General features: G+C 40.4%; 2 protein-coding genes across 7 annotated transcripts; one reads left to right on the top strand and one right to left on the bottom strand.

Annotated features, from left to right (window-relative positions):
- Positions 1-6499: 6499 nt before the first annotated feature.
- Positions 6500-9386, bottom strand: LOC124204655 (mucin-5AC-like). 2 transcript variants are annotated; one of them, XM_046601759.1, is made up of 8 exons: positions 9275-9386; positions 8335-9175; positions 7786-8298; positions 7556-7717; positions 7344-7485; positions 7183-7288; positions 6888-7118; positions 6500-6821 (listed from the first exon to the last, which is right to left on the bottom strand). In XM_046601759.1, the coding sequence occupies exons 1-8, from the start codon at positions 9341-9343 to the stop codon at positions 6699-6701; spliced, it is 2187 nt and encodes a 728-aa protein (XP_046457715.1). In that variant the 5' UTR covers positions 9344-9386; the 3' UTR covers positions 6500-6698. The 2 variants fall into 2 exon arrangements, with proteins under 2 accessions (XP_046457715.1, XP_046457714.1); XM_046601758.1 differs by having other exon boundaries at positions 7786-9175.
- On the top strand, positions 9047-15831 carry LOC124204656. Of its 5 annotated transcripts, XM_046601763.1 has the most exons (7): positions 11627-12227; positions 12300-12379; positions 12461-12487; positions 12570-12781; positions 12931-15040; positions 15182-15613; positions 15689-15831. In XM_046601763.1, exons 5-6 carry the CDS (start codon positions 13300-13302, stop codon positions 15202-15204), a joined length of 1764 nt encoding a protein of 587 aa, XP_046457719.1. In that variant the 5' UTR covers positions 11627-12227; positions 12300-12379; positions 12461-12487; positions 12570-12781; positions 12931-13299; the 3' UTR covers positions 15205-15613; positions 15689-15831. The 5 variants fall into 5 exon arrangements, with proteins under 5 accessions (XP_046457721.1, XP_046457717.1, XP_046457719.1 ...); XM_046601765.1 differs by lacking the exons at positions 11627-12227; positions 12300-12379; positions 12461-12487 and adding exons at positions 9047-9184; positions 10497-10622 and having other exon boundaries at positions 15185-15613; XM_046601761.1 differs by lacking the exons at positions 11627-12227; positions 12300-12379; positions 12461-12487 and adding exons at positions 9047-9184; positions 10497-10622.
- The last annotated feature ends 1844 nt before the right edge of the window (positions 15832-17675 follow it).

The raw sequence follows: 17675 nt of genomic DNA, 5'->3' as shown, positions 1-17675 counted from the left end.
TCGATGGCGTCACCAAGAAACTGTCGTCACATTTAAAATCGGGGAGCGTTTTGATGGCAGCAATAAGTTTGACAGCCGTGTGTTGCGGCGAATTTGATCCAATAGTTATAACTGAACTGGAAGTGTCTTTGAATAACGGTTCCAATTTTACAGTCACAACTTGAACGGAATTATTATTGAATTCTAATGCCATCAGTTCTTTTTTTAATTTGTTCTGATAGTCGATTGAAATCGCATTGACACGAATCGACTCCATTATTTTGTGCGTTTTGTTTAAAAATAATTCCTTTGCTTCCTCCGACGACAGCCAAACATTGTCTTCTCTTTTGAACCAGTTGACCATTTCATTCATGACGAAGGCTGACTGAAGGTCAGTAGTGAGCAGCGTGAAATAATTCCCCACTTCACTTTTGAGTACGTCATCCAGTTCGCCTTCGTTGGGCGTGTTGACTGCGAAGACGAGCTTATCCAAAAAGCCTTGAATTTCCTCGTCCTTCACAGCAACGGGGAGAGAATAATTAAATATTTTGGGCTGTAGTGGCGTTTTACCAAAAGTTTTACATAAACTGACAGTCAATTTATTAAAGTTTTCGACGTTTTCACTTAATTGTAAAAGATTTTTACGCAATTCCTGGGCACCTTCAGTGAGTCCATCAGGTCGATTAATGAAATCTTCGTGAAATCTTTTTGTCTCAGGGTCGATTACGTTTTCATTGACCAAAGCAATATGGTAATTGCGGATTAATTCGGATTTTGGATTTAGTTTCATATTTTGAGCTTTAGTTCCCCACAACATTTTAGCTAGAAATTTTGAGGTAGTCTCTTCCTTTAACATGTTAGACATCAGGCTGTTGCTTTTAATTTCTAATTTGTATCGAGTTGGTGTTTTGCCATCGAATAGTTTTTCGAACTTTAAAATAGGATCAATCAATTGCACTTTCTTGACTTCAATTCCATTTTTCTTAAGGCTTTTTTTATTTTCAAAGTCAATATTTGTGCAAATAATGCAACTGTCAATCTCGTCTCCTCTTCTTGTTATTTCGCGATAAGAACGAAAATATTTTGGTAGATTGAAATCTATGCTAATTTTTTGCCCTTTGGTGGATACACCGATACCGGATAAGTCTTTCGCTGCTATTTTGTCATTTTTTTCATTCAATCGACTCTTGGCTTGCAGATATTGATACGGCCAATTGTCCCCTTTTTTTTCTGCGTTTTCATCTTTTGTGAATTTGAAAATCAAGTCGTCAAACTTGTTGCCTTGGTCAAGAAGTTCCGTGCCCAAATAGAATTTGTATCCCGCATTGATTGCGCGGATGCAAAACAACATTAAAAGTTTTGATTGAAATCGGTTACCGTGTCCCGCGTCTGATCCTTTTTCGCTTTCCGGTGGCATCTCGTCTGCCGACGGTGAACTAACCACCAAATCACTTGCGGTCCCAGCTGATGGCTCATCCCCTTGCGTCACTTCCTCACGGAGGGCATCAGACATTTTCGATTTATTTTTCTAACGTTTGGCCTTGTGGAAAATAGGGAGCCGATTTTATTAACAGTGATTAGAATTTGTTTTTGTGACCGTTTTGATGGTTGCCAACGAAACGCGATACCGTATCAAAAATAGCGCCAGCCTTATAGTGACGTCATTCATTGACAACAGCTGATCGACGGCCTTGAGAAAGTAACTCGAAATTTGTCCCGTTATTTTCACACAGAAGACACTTTGAAAATACTTTCATGTTTTCTTACTTGTTACACTTTGGGGTAAATAGCACTTGTAAGTTATAAGTCTGTAATACTACAAAGGTTTTTAATAAAACACTCGAGAACGTCTTGGAGCGAAACCAAAACACAACAGACTAATCTCCACTTTCACGTAAATAATACGGGCTCACGCAATATCACGCAAGGCATTTAAACGAAACCTCTTCTAGCAGCAGTATGCGGGAGTGAAAACTTTCAGTGTCCTCCCCTACCAGTCCAATGGGTAAATTTTTTGTCAAGTTCATAGAATCAATATCACGAACCATTAAAACAAAAACGTGTGCTTTATATTTCGGGTGAATAGCAATAAGTTATTATGCGCTTCGCCGAGATAGCGAACGTTTGAGGCCCTTGTGTTAATTGTTCTTGACATATCTTATTATTAATTTTTAACCTTTCGGAAGCTATATGGCAGAATTTTTTTATACCAACTTGCATATGAAGTTCCGTCACTCTACATTCTACAAGAAAAGAAATCGAAAGAAAAGTCTGGCGCTATAAAATTATTGAACGCCATTTTTTAAATTGAATGACGAAAATGTCGTCTAACCGGTTGATATTTATTCATCTGGAACGTAACATTGTTGCAATTAACAAAATGATTTTTATGATACGAAGGCAAACACGGCTAGTGAAAAAATTTAAGAAAAACGGTAGGGGTTGATTAAATTCCCGTCAGGGGAAATCTCGAAGGTTTTGTCCAAGAATTTGAATAGCTCAACCCATACGCTATACGCTTTCTCTTGTTCAATGAACCCAGAATATCCGAATTTTATTCGAATGGGAATAATTAAATTAAATTGTGTTATATTCTGAACAAATTGTTGAAATTTAAATGAAAATTTAAAATCATTTTCTTTTCAATTATCAATAAGGGTTGAGTGGGTGTATTGGGTAGGGCGTCATGTAGGTACAGGTGCAGTGGGGCACCTGGGGATCAGGGTTCGAACCCCCTGATGAGCATTGTTGGTTGGTTATACACCCGCTATGGCGCCACTGTGGCGTCATCTGACCCCCGTGCTGGAGAGGGAACTCGGGAGGGTGGCTGGGGGACGTTTACGTCGATATTGGGATCGGTCCAATATTCCTCAGCGCAAAAGGCGAATGAAATGTGGAATAATGGGAAACTGGCGCTGTATATCTGACAGTGCAAGGTGCCCTTGTTTGCGCAGTCATTCAGTTGGGTTGAAAGCCTTGTTCCGTCGTGTTGAATGAACGTGTGTCGCAAGTTGGGTGCTGGCCCTATGCGGGCTAGTCGAATATCCTCAGTGATCACTTTAGGCATTGGTTTCCTACCTTATCACTAATGTTGTCTGCGTCATGCACCGCCGGGTGCATGACACAAGGGCAACCTCTTGAAGAAATGCGATTGTGTGAGGAGATATTTGTGCTAGATTCAGGTCCGTATATCCAAAGTTAGCTGGGATTTGGTAGCCCCAGTATCTAACCGACATTGTGAAAATTGTTCTACTAACTATAGCATATGTTATATTAACAAATAGTACACACACACACAGCGATGGATGCTATCTCTCCTTGCTATATTCAAACAAAACATTTTTTTACGTCGGTTCATTGGCCCTGCCAATTTTACAAATGTGTTGAAGACACATTTTCTTCATGATGACAGTACACGAATTTAAATTGCGCCGTTTCATGTGGAGAAATTGCACAGATTTTCTTATCCGTTCTAAACATTTCATCAAGTCATGGAGATATTTGAAATTTTTTTTCCGTTTCTTTTCTGTAGGCTGTGTTAATTTGGTCGACGTTTAATTTCATACGAATCTATTAATAATTTAAGGTTGTTTTTTGTTTTGTTTTTCTCTTTTAGGGGCATTTGTAGTTAACAATAATTGACAAGCTATAAAATATTTGATTACACCTTAAGTTATGTTTCGTTGCATAATTACATACAAGTGTGTAATGATGCGCCACTCTAATGATTTTCCTTCACTTCGCACTTTTTTGGGGATATTTTTTACACAAGTTGCTTCCAAGATATAAAAGATAGAAATTGAAATTTCCCTCCAAAAATTCTGCGTTTCGTTTCATTTTGTCATCAAACTTAAGCCACCTAGCGTTCAAGGCTAAAAACTTTTTTTAAACTTTTTTTTTTCAATTTAAACATCGTTATTAAAGTTTTTCTTTTTTGCAAAAAGACAAAACAACAATAGTGTGTTGCTTAAAGTGAAAAGTGCTTTTTTTTACGTGTACATGACTTAATAAAGGGGGGGGGGGAAATCAACGAATCAAGTTATTTTCTCGATCACGTAGAGGCGCCGACCGCCGAGGCGCTTAACGCGTCGTCCAATAGAAAGCTTGAATCTGCTTGAATCAGCTGTGTGTAGTTGTACGAGTTGTACTGAAACAAGAGTTTGGACGGTTTGGAGAGAAGAGAAACATGGTATGGTTTGACTGGTGAATGGTTTGACTTGTTTGATCACAGAACAGTTTTTAGTTCTGAACTTGTTATCTAAATCTCAGATTGAAAGTTGAATAACTGTATTTGCCGTTACAATAAACAATTGACGTCGACGTAGAAAGAAGCTTTCCCCCAACAATGGTAGAAACTGCCAAATTGCCTTGGCCAGGTAGCGCAGCAAAACCCCATACACTATCTGGGAGTCTTATCAAATGCGGTACATTGTAGTTATTGTTTATTCAGACAAGCAGTGGGAATAGGAATATGTGAGAACAAGGAAGTGAAATCATTAAAGAAAGATGCGCTGACCGAGGCGGAAGTTAGTTCCTCGTCTCCGATGGACTGTTCTTCAGGGTTCCATGAATTTGAAGTTGTCGTTAGTCACTAGTGCGCCGTCCGTCTCTAGCCTGACCAATCGGTCGATAATTTCTTGAACTTCTAGCGCGTCATCGTGCTTGTTGATTAAATCCAATATCTCGACGACGCTTTCAAGTTGCGGTCTATAATCAGATGATCCACGGATGAATCCACCGTGGGCGTTATCCATTCTTGTGTCATAAACTATGTTCAGGAGGTTGGCGTCACTTCTCGAGCTGCCACCAGGAGCGAGAAAGTCGGGGTTAGTTTTCACTTTGTCCTTGATAAATTTCAAATTGGCATACAAGTCGATGGTCAGACTAGTAATACCAAGTTTCAACCGTAGAAACTGCCAAATTGCCTTGGCCAGGTAGCGCAGCAAAACCCCATACACTATCTGGGATAGTCCAAACGCTTTCTCGTGACTAAAATGGGGTCCAAAAGAAAACGAGAATTGGACAATTCCATCTAGAAAACCCGTCATCATTCGGTTTATTATCCTTTGTATATTTGCAGCCACACCAGACTGGTTGACGCTCTGGCAGAGCAGAATATACGCCGGCAGGTTACTTTGCCAAGTTAGATCAATATTGTTCAGGTTGAGGTGATCTGTGTCGTTACGGACAGAAATGGCCTTTTCGACCTCGATCGGCGCTAATGGACGATAAAAGAATCCTGAAGGATTCGCCAAGTTCTTTTTCTTGATGAGTTTCAGAACTTTCTGAAGATCTATGTTCATATTTGTTAGAGATGCGAGTCCCTTTCTGCATAAAAACTGGTAGAGTCCCAAGAGCGTCAGTTGCTTTACATGGTACTGGATATATGCAAGCTTCATGGTTTTTATCTCAAGCGGTCCTGGGAGAGGAGTGTAATCTCGCTGTATGACAACTGGTTTGGGCTGTGGGAGATGTTTCTTAGTGTTGGGAGGTTTTTTGAAAGATTTTTGAAGGTTAGGCTTTGCTTTTGCCGCTGGCGGGTTCTTTGCTTTGGGCATTTTCGAATTCTGGAAGATCCCGCTCGCTGAAGTATTGAATACATTGGCGATGATCGGTGTTGCCTATATGCACTACCGACAAGTTTCTTGTAACAGCAAGGTTCAAGCCGACCATTTCATTCGATTTAAAAGCCCTTTTTATTGGAGGAAAACGTTTCAGCTTCAAATAAATGGCATCAGAACATTAAAACAAACATTTTTCAATCAATTTTTACAAGATGGATTATGTTAGTCATTAAATAAAACCAGTTCATCAAGTCTAAATATGGGATGTCAGTGAGACCTTCCATGTCTCTACGCCTTCCCATTGGTCAATTTAATTCTTTGAGAATAATTTAATTTGTCATCGTTTACGCCGTTAAACGTCAAGTAAATAACTCCATAAAATCTAGGAATAAAAATAGAATGATTGTTAGAACTTAAAAAAGAAGAAAAACCTGTTCCCAACTTTTTGGTTCACATGTTCGTTCATGATTTGCACTTAAATGTAAGCCTCCTGTCGATGCTTTGCAGTTTCTCTGCTATTGCAATCTTTTTAGGCTTGAGACGGCCATCATCAACAACAAGAAATGCAAGTTTCACATTGTGCTGATATCAACCCGTCATCGTCAACAATCTTTTAGCACATCTGCGGGTCGGTTGCTATTTATTTAGTTCCCGTGCTAGGAGTGTTGTTTGAAGCCTATCGTTTATCTTGGATTCTCTCCCCTTGTAAAGATTCCAATCAATCGCCTGTATTCGTCCGATTACCAAAGATCCCAAAGTTCCATTTTGCTCTATCAAACGTATAGCTAGTATTTTTGAACAAATTCTAACTTATTCGACACACCGCTCTTAAATTTCTCATTCAATTAGTAAATTTTGCATGTCTCACTCTGACCGTTTCAGTGAAATATGGTTTTAAGGCATTTGTCTTTCCAAACATGTAATAGTAAAAATATAATTCTAATTGAGCCCAAGAATTCGTTACAACTTGGGAACTATGGGGTTCCCAACTGGATTTTGTATTGCCCTTACAGGTAGATTAACATCCAAAATTTTTAGATACACGCAGTCAAAAGGTTTGGCAAAAAAAGTGGCAAAATTATCAGAGATTTTGGTTAGATTCGTACAATATCTGTGCACCGGCCAATAAAATTGGCGTTAAAGATTTTGAATCGATCAGGCCACTCGTCGTGGTGGCGGATTGTAAATGACAGTTCGCCTGTGACTGTGCTGAGTTGGACGGACGTTCCTAGTCAACTTCCGGCCATGGTCATCGGTGAGGAGTCGGAATTTGGCCAACTATATATACGAATGACGTCAATATCCATTTCAAATGAATGAAGCCATTCAGTTAAATTGTAATACCTGTCTTTCGGAAATGGCGATCGGGGTGTCGAATACCGTCCAGATGACATCTTCGTTACACCTGGCGTCGGTCAAAGACCCTGCGTATCGGTAGAAGCTTGTAGTGCTGTCCGGAAGGAGATCGGCCAGTGGGACGGAATAGGACAACTGGTCCGTTTTAGCGCATCCGACATCCATGAGTTTCTCGAATTGTTCGAGATGGCGGAAAGCAATGTTGTCTCGAGCTTGCAACTAATTAAATGACCATTTAAAACACTTGTTAATTCTGTTCCAGGTGGAATATGTTCGTATTTACCTCAACCAGGACTCCCAGGACAGCCAATCCGTCGTTGTGCTTGGTGGCGTTGACGAAGTTGCCGTACTTTGTATCCCAATGGACGATGTGGACTTCCGCAACGTATCTAAACAATTTTAGTAAGTTAATTTTAATTACATGTACAAACAATTGCGCATTACTGTTTGCCGTCGATGGTGTGTTCACTGCCAAACATTCCTTCGCCCCAGTGGAAATGCAACTGGGCGAATTGGTAGGTGCCGTCCAAACCTCCACCGGAAATGGAAGGCAGGTCCGTAATTAATTTGTCGATGCTCAGCTGAACTGTTGGGATTCAAATCCAAAAATTTATTGATAAGATTACGTAATAGCGATAAGCATCAAATTGTATTACCAGTGTGTCCGTTGTTCTCCAAATTCTCGGGGTAAGATTTGTCGTAGTTGACAAAGGTGAAATCGGGGTAAGATGATAAAATGGTTTTTCGAGTTTGAATGTCGATGGGCGATTGATGGGGTCCCTTGCACAAGGAATTGTGTTCCTTCCATTTGTTAGGATCTTTAAAATTAATCGCAATCGTCATTTAAAAATTCCCAAAATCTTTTAATGAAGTAGTTGAAACTTACCATCGTAATCAAAATGAATGTGGTCGACTGTCTCCACCAAAGAGGTGTTGGTGATCTCCTTCATGTCGCTTTTGAAACTCGGAAGTTTAATTTCAGCTGCTTTCTTGGTCAAACTGGAACTCTCAACAGGGGCTGTTCCGTTGGATGTACAGGTTGTGCAAGTGGTGGTTGTAGTTGTTGTTGTAGTTGTGCAGTTTGCACATGGTGCGACTGACGACGAATCGGTACTTGGCTTTCTAATACGTGTTGGTCCGGTTGTTGCAGTTGCGTTGGCTGTTCCGGCGGTGGATGTACACGTTGGACAAGGTACTGACGGATCTGCAGGAGTAGTTGTCGAGCCAGGAGTTTCCTTCTTTGTCGGAGTTGTTCCGGTTGCGACGTCTGTTGCGGTGGCTGTGCAGTTTGTGCAAGGTGTTCCGGTTGCCGAACCGGGTTTTCTGATTCGGCTCGTATCTATTGTGCCTGGCTTCTTAGTAGACGTTGCATCTGTCGTTCCTGTCGTTCCAGCTGTTCCTGTCGTTCCGGCTGTTCCTGTCGTTCCAGCTGTTCCAGTTGCACCGACTGTTCCGGCGTCTTTACAATTTGTGCAGGCCGCTCCGGTTGCTGGATCGGTTTGATTGGCGGAGACGGTATTTATCGTCCCACCTGCTCCTCCCAAACTTGGCTTTCTTATGGAGGTTGTTCCAGTTGTGCCTGTCGTTCCAGTTGTTCCAGTTGTGCCTGCTGTTCCTGTCGTTCCAGTTGTGCCTGCTGTTCCTGCGGTTCCTGTCGTTCCAGTTGTTTTCCTTGTTCCAGTTGCTCCAGTGGCTGTGCAGGCTGGACAGGCTGCTCCGGTTAATGGATCTACAAGATTTCCCGAGCCGGCGGCAGCCCCTGTGGAGGTTGGACCGCCCGTCCCTATACCACCCGTCCCTGGACCACCCGTTGTACCCGCTGTACCGCCTGCTGCACAATTTGTACAAGCCACTCCGGATGGATCTACTTGATCTGCTGAGCCGGGAGTTTTTATGAGACCTCCAAAAGTTAGTTTTTTCAAAGGGGCTATTCTGTTTGCTCCAGCGGCTCCAGTGGCTCCGGTACAGGTTGGACAGGCTGCCTCTCCGGTCGATGGATCGGCTGGATCGAAAAAGCCGCCAGCTCCCAAGGAAGTGTCAATCTTTTGCTGGTTTAGAGGTCCAGCGTTGATCAAACTCGGCCTTCTTGGTTTGCCTACCGGAAGGAAGCCTGGTTTTCTAAAGGAAGTTTCTTCCGAGTCGCCGTTACGTAATCCAGGCCTAGAGCAACGACCGTCTTCGCAGCTCTCTTCGCTGTCCTGATCTTTTCTTCTCGACGATCTCTGCGGCATGGCGTTGACGACCACTAGACTTATACAGCACATCACCAGCAAAAGCTACGACAGGTAACAAATCAATTGACATTAATTTTAATATTTAGTCTAGTATTAATTTAAGGCACAAAAATCAAACCAAAAATGTATTAGTCGACTTACCTGGCACAACAAATTCGTCTTCACCATTTCTGCTTCCCAGTTGTGGGTAGTGTGTTGGTCATGTTGCATTTCACTTGCTTATTTATACTCCGAAATGGGCGCCAAAATTTGTTTTTCCCTAATGATTTCATGAAGGGATTGAGAGACCTTGCCCATCTCCTTAATGGAGATGTAGGACCCCACCTCTTCCATCATCCACTTCTTTGATTTAATTAGGGATTTCCCCTAATGTGGAATCATGCTTCCTGGGGAAGAAGTGGCCGTGAATCAAGGGCGTAACGGTTACACCCATCTCATGTAAATCAACGTTCGAATTCGATTGATGTTGCTAACTGGACTCAATTTGGCGATGAGCAGTGGAAGATTGCCAGGCGGGGGGTCTATAATTAAGTCGTTGATTTTGAAACTTTACGATAATTAAACTGAAATTTTCATACCTTTAATTATTTTCTATTAAAATTCGCGTAAATTTCACTAGGATCAGCACGGACTGGGCAGTTTTGTAACGGAACTTTTGTTATATAATATTTAGTCAAATGATGGAATGTAAAGTAGGACGACTGGACGATAGACATTCAAGGCTCTCGTATACGTACCCTTGAAAGTAAAAACCTACCGCGCAGCTTCTTATATATGTCAATATAATACTGTGATCCATCCGCATCCGGCCCAGTTTGAGTTAACATTGAAAGATGAAAATAGGCGAGTTCAAACATTGAACTCGCCAAAAACACGGGGGAATAAATCTTTCAATGACCACACAGATTTGATTAGCGCTTTGGAAGAAGAGTCGGGCTTTTGTCACTGTGTGCTCTGGTTCACGACTAATGTGAAAATGGATGTAATATGTTACTTTCAAATTAACTATATACTTACTCTAGAGCGCCCCGATCAAACGCATCCTTGCTGACTGAGCATAACACCTCCGGCAATTAATCGATCGGGAGTACGTTAGTTTTTCAGTTTGTCACGTACGCCACGCCAACCATATATGCAAATCAAATTTTTGCAACTTAATTCTGTTAAACTAATTCATTTTCCGTTCAGCACTTGATTAATACTACAGTTAAGGAGAGGCGTTAATACTCAACTATAATTGAATAATTATTAAAAACAATGAGATCTGTGGTAGTATTCGATAAAAACGTCAAATGAAACTATCCAGGTGGAAACTTCAGGGTCAATTTCTCAGTAATCCTTGGCCGATGAACTTTTGTTTCAGATGGACTTATTCTCAGAAGACCTTGACAGAGCAATCAATTATCGTCCCAAAGCCTCGACTGGATGTTACTAACCTTTGCCCTGTGAAATTTAATCGACGGATGTCTTCAGTCCACCTCAGACTTTGGTGAGTCATTACTTATACCAATAATTTAACGTTAAGGTGCTTGTCGCTGCGTAGCTAGTCGCTGCAGAGCTGCTTTTTCATTTTAAACGACAGAATAAGATTAGTTGAGCGGATAAACACACCTCTTGCTCTCAAAGAGCTAAGAATTGAGAGAAAAGGTGAACTAGATAATTATTTTTCAGATGACAAATTATCCGTCGCCTGACAACCTTCTTTTCAAAACTAAACTTAAATGACCAAGCATTCAACTTTGTCGCCTTGCAAAGCGTAAAAGATTTACTTGAAGTTACTATTATTAATTTGTTTAGCACATAACGCGTCACCTTGAATTAGCAGGCCGACTTTTTATTAGCCAGATTTCGTTATCATCGAAAATTAAGACGAATGATAAGGGGGAGAAATATCACTTTTACTCACTACTCAAACCAGTTCTATTTCAAAAAGAATACGACACGGTTCAAAAAGTAGACGGCTTGTCTGACATATTTCGGCTGAGAAGGACCCACTAGTCTAGTTTAGCATGTTGATGAGATACGTGTTGATTCCTCTAATATTTTTTGCTTATTTGGCCTGGAAGATTTATTGGACCGAGACGTTTCAGTCCATTTAAATCAGAGAAACTATCATCTAACGAAAATGTGAGCTATTTTTTTTTTTTAAATATCAATCGAAAAATGAAACATTTGGTTTCCCCATTTTTATTCATTATCAACATGTAGCCAGAAAAAAAGTTCATGCAAAATTAAGGTATGGTGTTTTACTTCATGTTGGGTGTTAAGCACAGATAATCGCCAAAAGAATGATTTGTATATTTGCAGGAATGCATTATAGTCTTCCCAAGAGACTTTCGTTTCCTCAGTAGCTGATTTATTTCATAAACATATTTACTATGAAAAACTAAGACGGAATACAGAATACACTAATAGAAAGAAAAAAACTACTATTATCTAGAAAAAAATAAAATAAAATAAAAAAATAGAATAAAAATATATTAGCGAAATAAAAAGAAATAAAATAAAAACTTATTAGAGAACCGCCGTGCAGCAACTAGGTGATAAGAGAATGATGAAACTTTGACGTCAGTTAACTAATCCCTTTATTTTGAGCTTTTCTGTGCGTGAAAGCCGTGAATCTTGACAATATTTTATCGTGGCTCAAATTCAAATATCACCTTGGGAGTTACGACATTTTGGAATTTAATTGAAGCAGACGAGAAAATGCTTTTATGCAGTCTAGCAAGAAGGAGTTAATGTGCGTCAACAAATTCAAAATCAGGCGTCAGTTGCGATCTGCTTTAAGTATTCTGCAATTCACCTTTGCTAGCAGAACCAGCAGACCAACTACTAGGAATACCTTGTCTCATTCACACTTATTCCGTTTAAGAAAAGTAAATCGCTAAAGACAAGCTTTTGTTAATGTGAGATATTATATCGATATCGAGATTAGTACGGTTGGTGGGAAAGTATCGTTGTTTTTATTACCTGAACGCAGTCTTAGATAAGCGCCCTAATAGGATGCACATTCCCTGCAGTGGTGCTGAACACCGACCGATGGAGTATTGAAGTTAAACATAAAGTTCACCATGTCACCTTCGCTACGCAACCTGTAAATTCAACTCACAAATTTTCAACTTATTCTGTAGAAATCAAAGCAATTTTATGTGCATTTTCTGATTAGGCTTCACAACACAGTAAAGGAGAGAGATGTTTAAATTTTACTGTGCTATTCGATAAGTCGACGAATGTCATCGATAAAAGGTAACATAGAATTAAACGAATCATAATAAGTTTCGCGTTTCCCAGCCAGATGGAGATTTTTATTCCGTTTTATTTCATCAGCAAGTTGTCCCAGGCTCCCAGCGATATGTAAACGAGCTGTCCAGATCATTTAATTCCAGGTTCAACTTCTGAGTAATTCTTTGCCGACGTACTTTTGTCATGAATTCAGGGCGTCTTCTCCGTAGACCTTGACAGTCCAATCATCACACCAATTATCGTTTCAAAACCTCAACTGGATGTCAATAGTCTTTGCCCTGTGAAATCAAATCGACGGTTGTTTTCAGTCTATGTCGGCCGAGAAGGACCCACTATAATGCTACGATGTTGATGTCAGCACTTGCTGATTTTCCTTATGCTTGGGTCTTGGATTTATTCGTATAGGTATGACATTTTACTCTATATGCTGGTTGTTCGGCACAGATAATCGCCAAAAGAATGGTTTGTATGTTTGCAAGAATCCATTAGTCTTCCCAAGAGACTTTCGTTTCCTCAGTAACTGATTTCATAAACATTTTCTTTGAACAACTTAGACGGAATACCACTAACAGAAAGGGAGTCCTTCCTATACGACATTTTGGAATCATCGAATCGGAGCAGACGACACGGTTGTTATACAATCTGGTAAGAATAAGTTAGCGTGCGTCATCAAGCTAAAAATCAGGGTCATCTGCGAGCTGCTAGAAGTTGTTCACCCCGACGGTCAGCAGAATCAGGTCAACTACTCGGAAGACCTTGTCTTATTCCCACAGGAATTTCACCTCCCAACTAACAGCTCCATTTCCAACGAGTCTTCCCTCTACCTTTGCCCTGTTTAGTCGTCGATTGATCCTCCTGGTGCATTCAACTCTCCGTCATCATCAGCTCCAAATAGTTCTCTATCGTCTCTCCAAAATTCAAAAATGGCTAAGCAAATAAGTGTCCAGGATTTCATTTTCGAAGCCGTCACCAACAAGCAGATGCCTGAACTGAAGAAACTGTTTGGTAAATTCGACAAGGCCGGACAAATGGAATATTTGCGGAAGCGCAACCAACTCGGAGAAACAGCGCTGGCAGTCGCCATCAAGTTGAAACATTACGAAATGATCGAGTGGTTGGTGAAACTCATCAAAGATTGTGTCAACAGACGACTGTGCCGTTCCTTGTGTCTGCCCACCTTCTGTCAGATTCGCATCAACCAAATATCCGTTGTTGAGATGATGGATTATTTGCTGGACCCTTGGCTGCTGGAACCGCGGCAGGACGAGCTTAGTTGGCTCGAGTTTCTTTTCTATTCCGTCAGGATCAGTTCAGTCACTCAAAAGGAAAAAGCTCACCTGTTTGAGCTGATCGGTTCCGCCTTCATCTTTTACCAATCGTCGAAGAAATCCCGCAAGATCGGCAATATCTATCGCTGTGATCGTGGAATCGAGTGCTGGAAAAGTGCCATCGGCGTGAGGAAATCTCGTCTCGGTAGGCCGGCCATCCCCAAGATCCCGTACGAGTTATCCGACACAGCCCGGAAGGCCTTCGGCGTCAATAGTACCGAATGGTCCGGATTAGAAGAAATGGAACAGTTCGAGAGAGAAGCCTTTTCAATATCTGATTCCGGATTGCCAGTTTGGAAAATTGAAAGTTCTGATTGGTATTTCCAGCTGCAGGTCCAGGCTCTTCTAGTGACCCAACGAATCGCCTGCCAAGTGAATTCCGGAAGAGCCGCCAGCCCTAATTACTTTTATCTGAATCACTTGATCCGTTTGGGTTGGGATTGCAACAAACGGAAGCATTTCGACCAAGCCATCAGCATTTGTTTCCTCGTACTCGAGCAATCCGCCGGATTAAACCCGACGAAAGTGTCACCTAAATGCACCAACATTTTCATAGAAACGTTCGATCTGTTGGCGAATTGTTTCAAAAATATCAAAGAATCGACCGGGACCATTAGCGAAGAATTGTCGGTCGCCAACATCCTGACGGCCCTCAAATATTGCACAGCCATAGCCCATTTGTTACCCGTGTCGTCCGCCGAGAATAAGGATCGGAATCGTCGCAAAGTGAAACTGTTATCCGTTTACGATTTCGTCTTGTTTCTGTCCGATCTGAAGCTGAGCAAAATGGAATACCAACAGCTGGAAGAAAACCTTTCGATTTACGTCCGCCACGTCGTTCATCGAGGATCGTGCCAACTCCTTCACGCTGCAGTTAACCAGGCCATCTGGTATCACGAAATCGTTAGCCAGGATGTGATCCAGCTGCTGTTTAGCGTCGGCGTCAATCCCAACGCCACCAACAAAAAGGGGAAAACTCCGCTCCACGTTTTGGCTGAGAGTTGGAATTGGACTCGGCTGTCCAGTTCCGATTGGGATCAGTTTCCTGAGCGGGAATTCTCGATCCTGTTTCGGTCGATAGTCAACGCCGGTGGTCATCTAGATCAGGCCACTCCGGGTGGCCAAACAGTGCTCAGTATCCTGAAGGAAATCCGCGCTAAACATTCCCGCCTTGACATTCCATTCGATCCTTACCTGGATTCACTCGTCAATGTCGTCTTACCACTCTCCTGCTATTGCGCAACAGCCATACGGCGAAATGGAATTCCGTACGAAGATGAATTGCAACTGCCCCGTCGTCTTCACTCGTTTGTTCGCCGTCACAGTGCGCTGAAAGGTTAACGACACTAAGATCTTTTATTCCGTATTTTCCTGCTATTTTTATCGTCCCTCGTCGCCGGAACCCAATCAATCCTCAAGGGAATGATTTACTTGTAATAACATTGTCTATTCTTAACTTTTTTTTTTCGTGGTATAGCAGATAACAGCAGCTCAACATAGGAAAGATTTGCCAGAGAAAACAACGCGATCGCATTGCTCATCAGATTGGACAACGTCAATGTTTCCGAGTGTATTGTAACCGCTTAAATTTTCATTAACAATGAAAAGGACAGATGGATATATGTGTAAAGCTGCTAGCATCTCGACTACAACGGCAGTTATTAAACCGGTTCAACCAAGAAGAAAGTCAACAATTGGAGTGATGCCTATCGAAATGTGTGCGTCTTTCAGCCCCTAAATGAATTAGAAAAGGAAACTGTTGTGTTTACTAGTTGATGTAATTATGCCTTTTTCTCAAGCTCATTCTCTCGGGGAACTCTGTAGACCCAAGTCGTTCGCCATCATTGAATTCCTTTTAGATATCAACTTCTACTCAGGCTGGAGTCGTTCGTCCTTCGAACACTTCCAGGTAAAAATTGTGTCAAAGATAACTCCGTTCAAATCCACCTTACTAATTGGTTTTTTTTTATTTTTCCTTGATTAGAGATTTATTCTGTAAAGCATCGAATGATAGTAACCGTGGAGCGTGAACGGAAGGAATCATCATAATTTGCATAAACTATGAAATGATTTTTTTTTTCATTTGATGTATAATTTTTTAAACTGAGAATTAAGAACACTATAAAATGAAAGAGATATGAAAATGATTTATCGCAATTAGCAGTTGATATGACACAATTGTCAACTAAAAATTCCAGGAATGGCAAAGTGTCAAGTCCGCTTCCAGTTTTTACTTTTTACCTTTCTTGTTTTGTCCCGCATTTGAATACTTCAGAATAGCGTTAAAGCTGCCGAGAAAGTGTATTTTTATTATTTGATGGATCTTCTAATGAACGACATAAAAGTCTTTTATTCGTTAATAATTTCGTTAATAATTTGAATTTGAACTGAGTGGCGAAAAAATGACGCGTACGTTTCTGTGGTTATCAAGAGCTTAAGATGTTTAGTTGGTAGATGGCACCAGCGTCCTTTTCCAAGTAAAATAGAAATTTCTTGTTAACGATTAATTCTAAGTAAAAGAAAAGTTGATGATACAGTTATTTTTTGAATGTTTTTTTTTTTTTTTTTTTCAAATATACCTCCGTTAAAAAATTGCATGGCCGAAAAATCATCGGTAATATTGCCCGCTAGGGCTAGGTGAGTAGTTCAGTCATCAGTGCTGCCACTATGTCGGATTTGTCAGTTTTTGTAGGATTTTCGAAGTGCTTGCATGACATTTGCAGGACGTAAGATTTTGCAGGATTTTCGAATTTTTTGTCGGATTTCCGGTAATTTTTGGGGATTTTTTGAATATCTGGTGATAATTGTAGTAATCAATTGAAATTTGCAGTAGACAACAACTGAGACCACTGTGGCGCTGTTGTCTGGTGCTCTGAGCCTAAGCCGCTCTGAGCCTGACTCTGAGTTTCTGATCTGTGGACGTCTAGTCCTCTCGTTTGAGTGGTTTGACTGTTTGAATTTGAGAGTTTTATTGAAAAAAAGTTCCGACTTTGTTGAGGTTTGAACCATCTACCATTGGAGTGCTGATCCAGCTTGCTAACCAATCAGCTACAGGGACTTTATCAACAATTACAAATTGTATGTATTAGTTATATTAATGGTTAATGAAATGGACTGTCATTTTTTCGTTGCAGCAGAGAAAACATTGGGTAGTACGTTTATAAATAAAGTAAATACGTTAAGTTTATGATAATTGTGTTGCTTAAAGGACTTGTTCTTTTTTATTTAACATACTTAAGAAGCATTAACATACTTTTTAAAACTTTAAGTACGTTAAATCTATGATAAGTGTGTTGCTAAAAGTACTTGTTCTGTAAACATACTTAATTTCATTTTTATAAACATACTTATTTTTTTGTAAGCATGTTACACTTCGAAGAAGCATGAAATTTTGCTTTTCAGTTTGTTTATAATTCTTACCAAAAAGCGTAACGTGTTAAGTAATCTTAAAGTGCTGAAATAGGGCTAAAATAAGCATCCTACCGAGCTTCCGTGTAGCTTTTAACTGTCGGTCAACAGTATCAAAATAATGTTTTACCTGTCTGACAAGAAAAGACTTCAAATATACTAGGATAACTAGGAAATTATGTTGGATCGTGTCGGATTTATGCGGGTTTTTTTTTTTTTGCAAGATTTTTGCGGGATTTTGAAGAAAATCGTGCAAGATAAAGTGCAGGATTTTTCAAAAAAAAAAAACGGATTTTCGGGACTTTTTAGGCAACCCTGCACGACTTTGCTATTTCAGAAGTGGCAGCACTGTCAGTCATGCTGATGCTCCAACTCTAGTCTAGAATGTATGTGTTATGATGTAAGGAAGAGACAAAGGACTAATAAACAATGGACATAAATTAAGTCAGTAACAATTTCTGTTACTTTTAGTACCATGTGGTTTGTGATAAATTGATGAAATGATTTAAGTTCATTTTCATCGAAGTTGTTAAAACGTCATAAAGAAATGGTATTGCCATACA

This window comes from Daphnia pulex, chromosome 10 (assembly GCF_021134715.1).
Source record: "Daphnia pulex isolate KAP4 chromosome 10, ASM2113471v1".
Classification (NCBI taxonomy): Eukaryota; Metazoa; Arthropoda; class Branchiopoda; order Diplostraca; family Daphniidae; genus Daphnia; species Daphnia pulex.
The sequence above is the reverse complement of the archived record's forward strand: the minus strand, read 5'-3'. Positions and strand labels throughout refer to the sequence as shown.

Excerpts from the sequence above, each read along its gene's own strand:
- LOC124204656 (XM_046601761.1), top strand. The coding sequence starts at position 13,300 with ATGGCTAAGCAAATAAGTGTCCAGGATTTCATTTTCGAAGCCGTCACC. Across the intron at positions 15,041-15,181 it reads CCGTCACAGTGCGCTGAAAG|CAGATAACAGCAGCTCAACA; the intron begins GTTAACGACACT and ends TTCGTGGTATAG.
- LOC124204655 (XM_046601758.1), bottom strand. The coding sequence starts at position 9,343 with ATGCAACATGACCAACACACTACCCACAACTGGGAAGCAGAAATGGTG. Across the intron at positions 7,718-7,785 it reads CATTCATTTTGATTACGATG|ATCCTAACAAATGGAAGGAA; the intron begins GTAAGTTTCAAC and ends TTAATTTTAAAG. Across the intron at positions 7,486-7,555 it reads GGAGAACAACGGACACACTG|TTCAGCTGAGCATCGACAAA; the intron begins GTAATACAATTT and ends GAATCCCAACAG.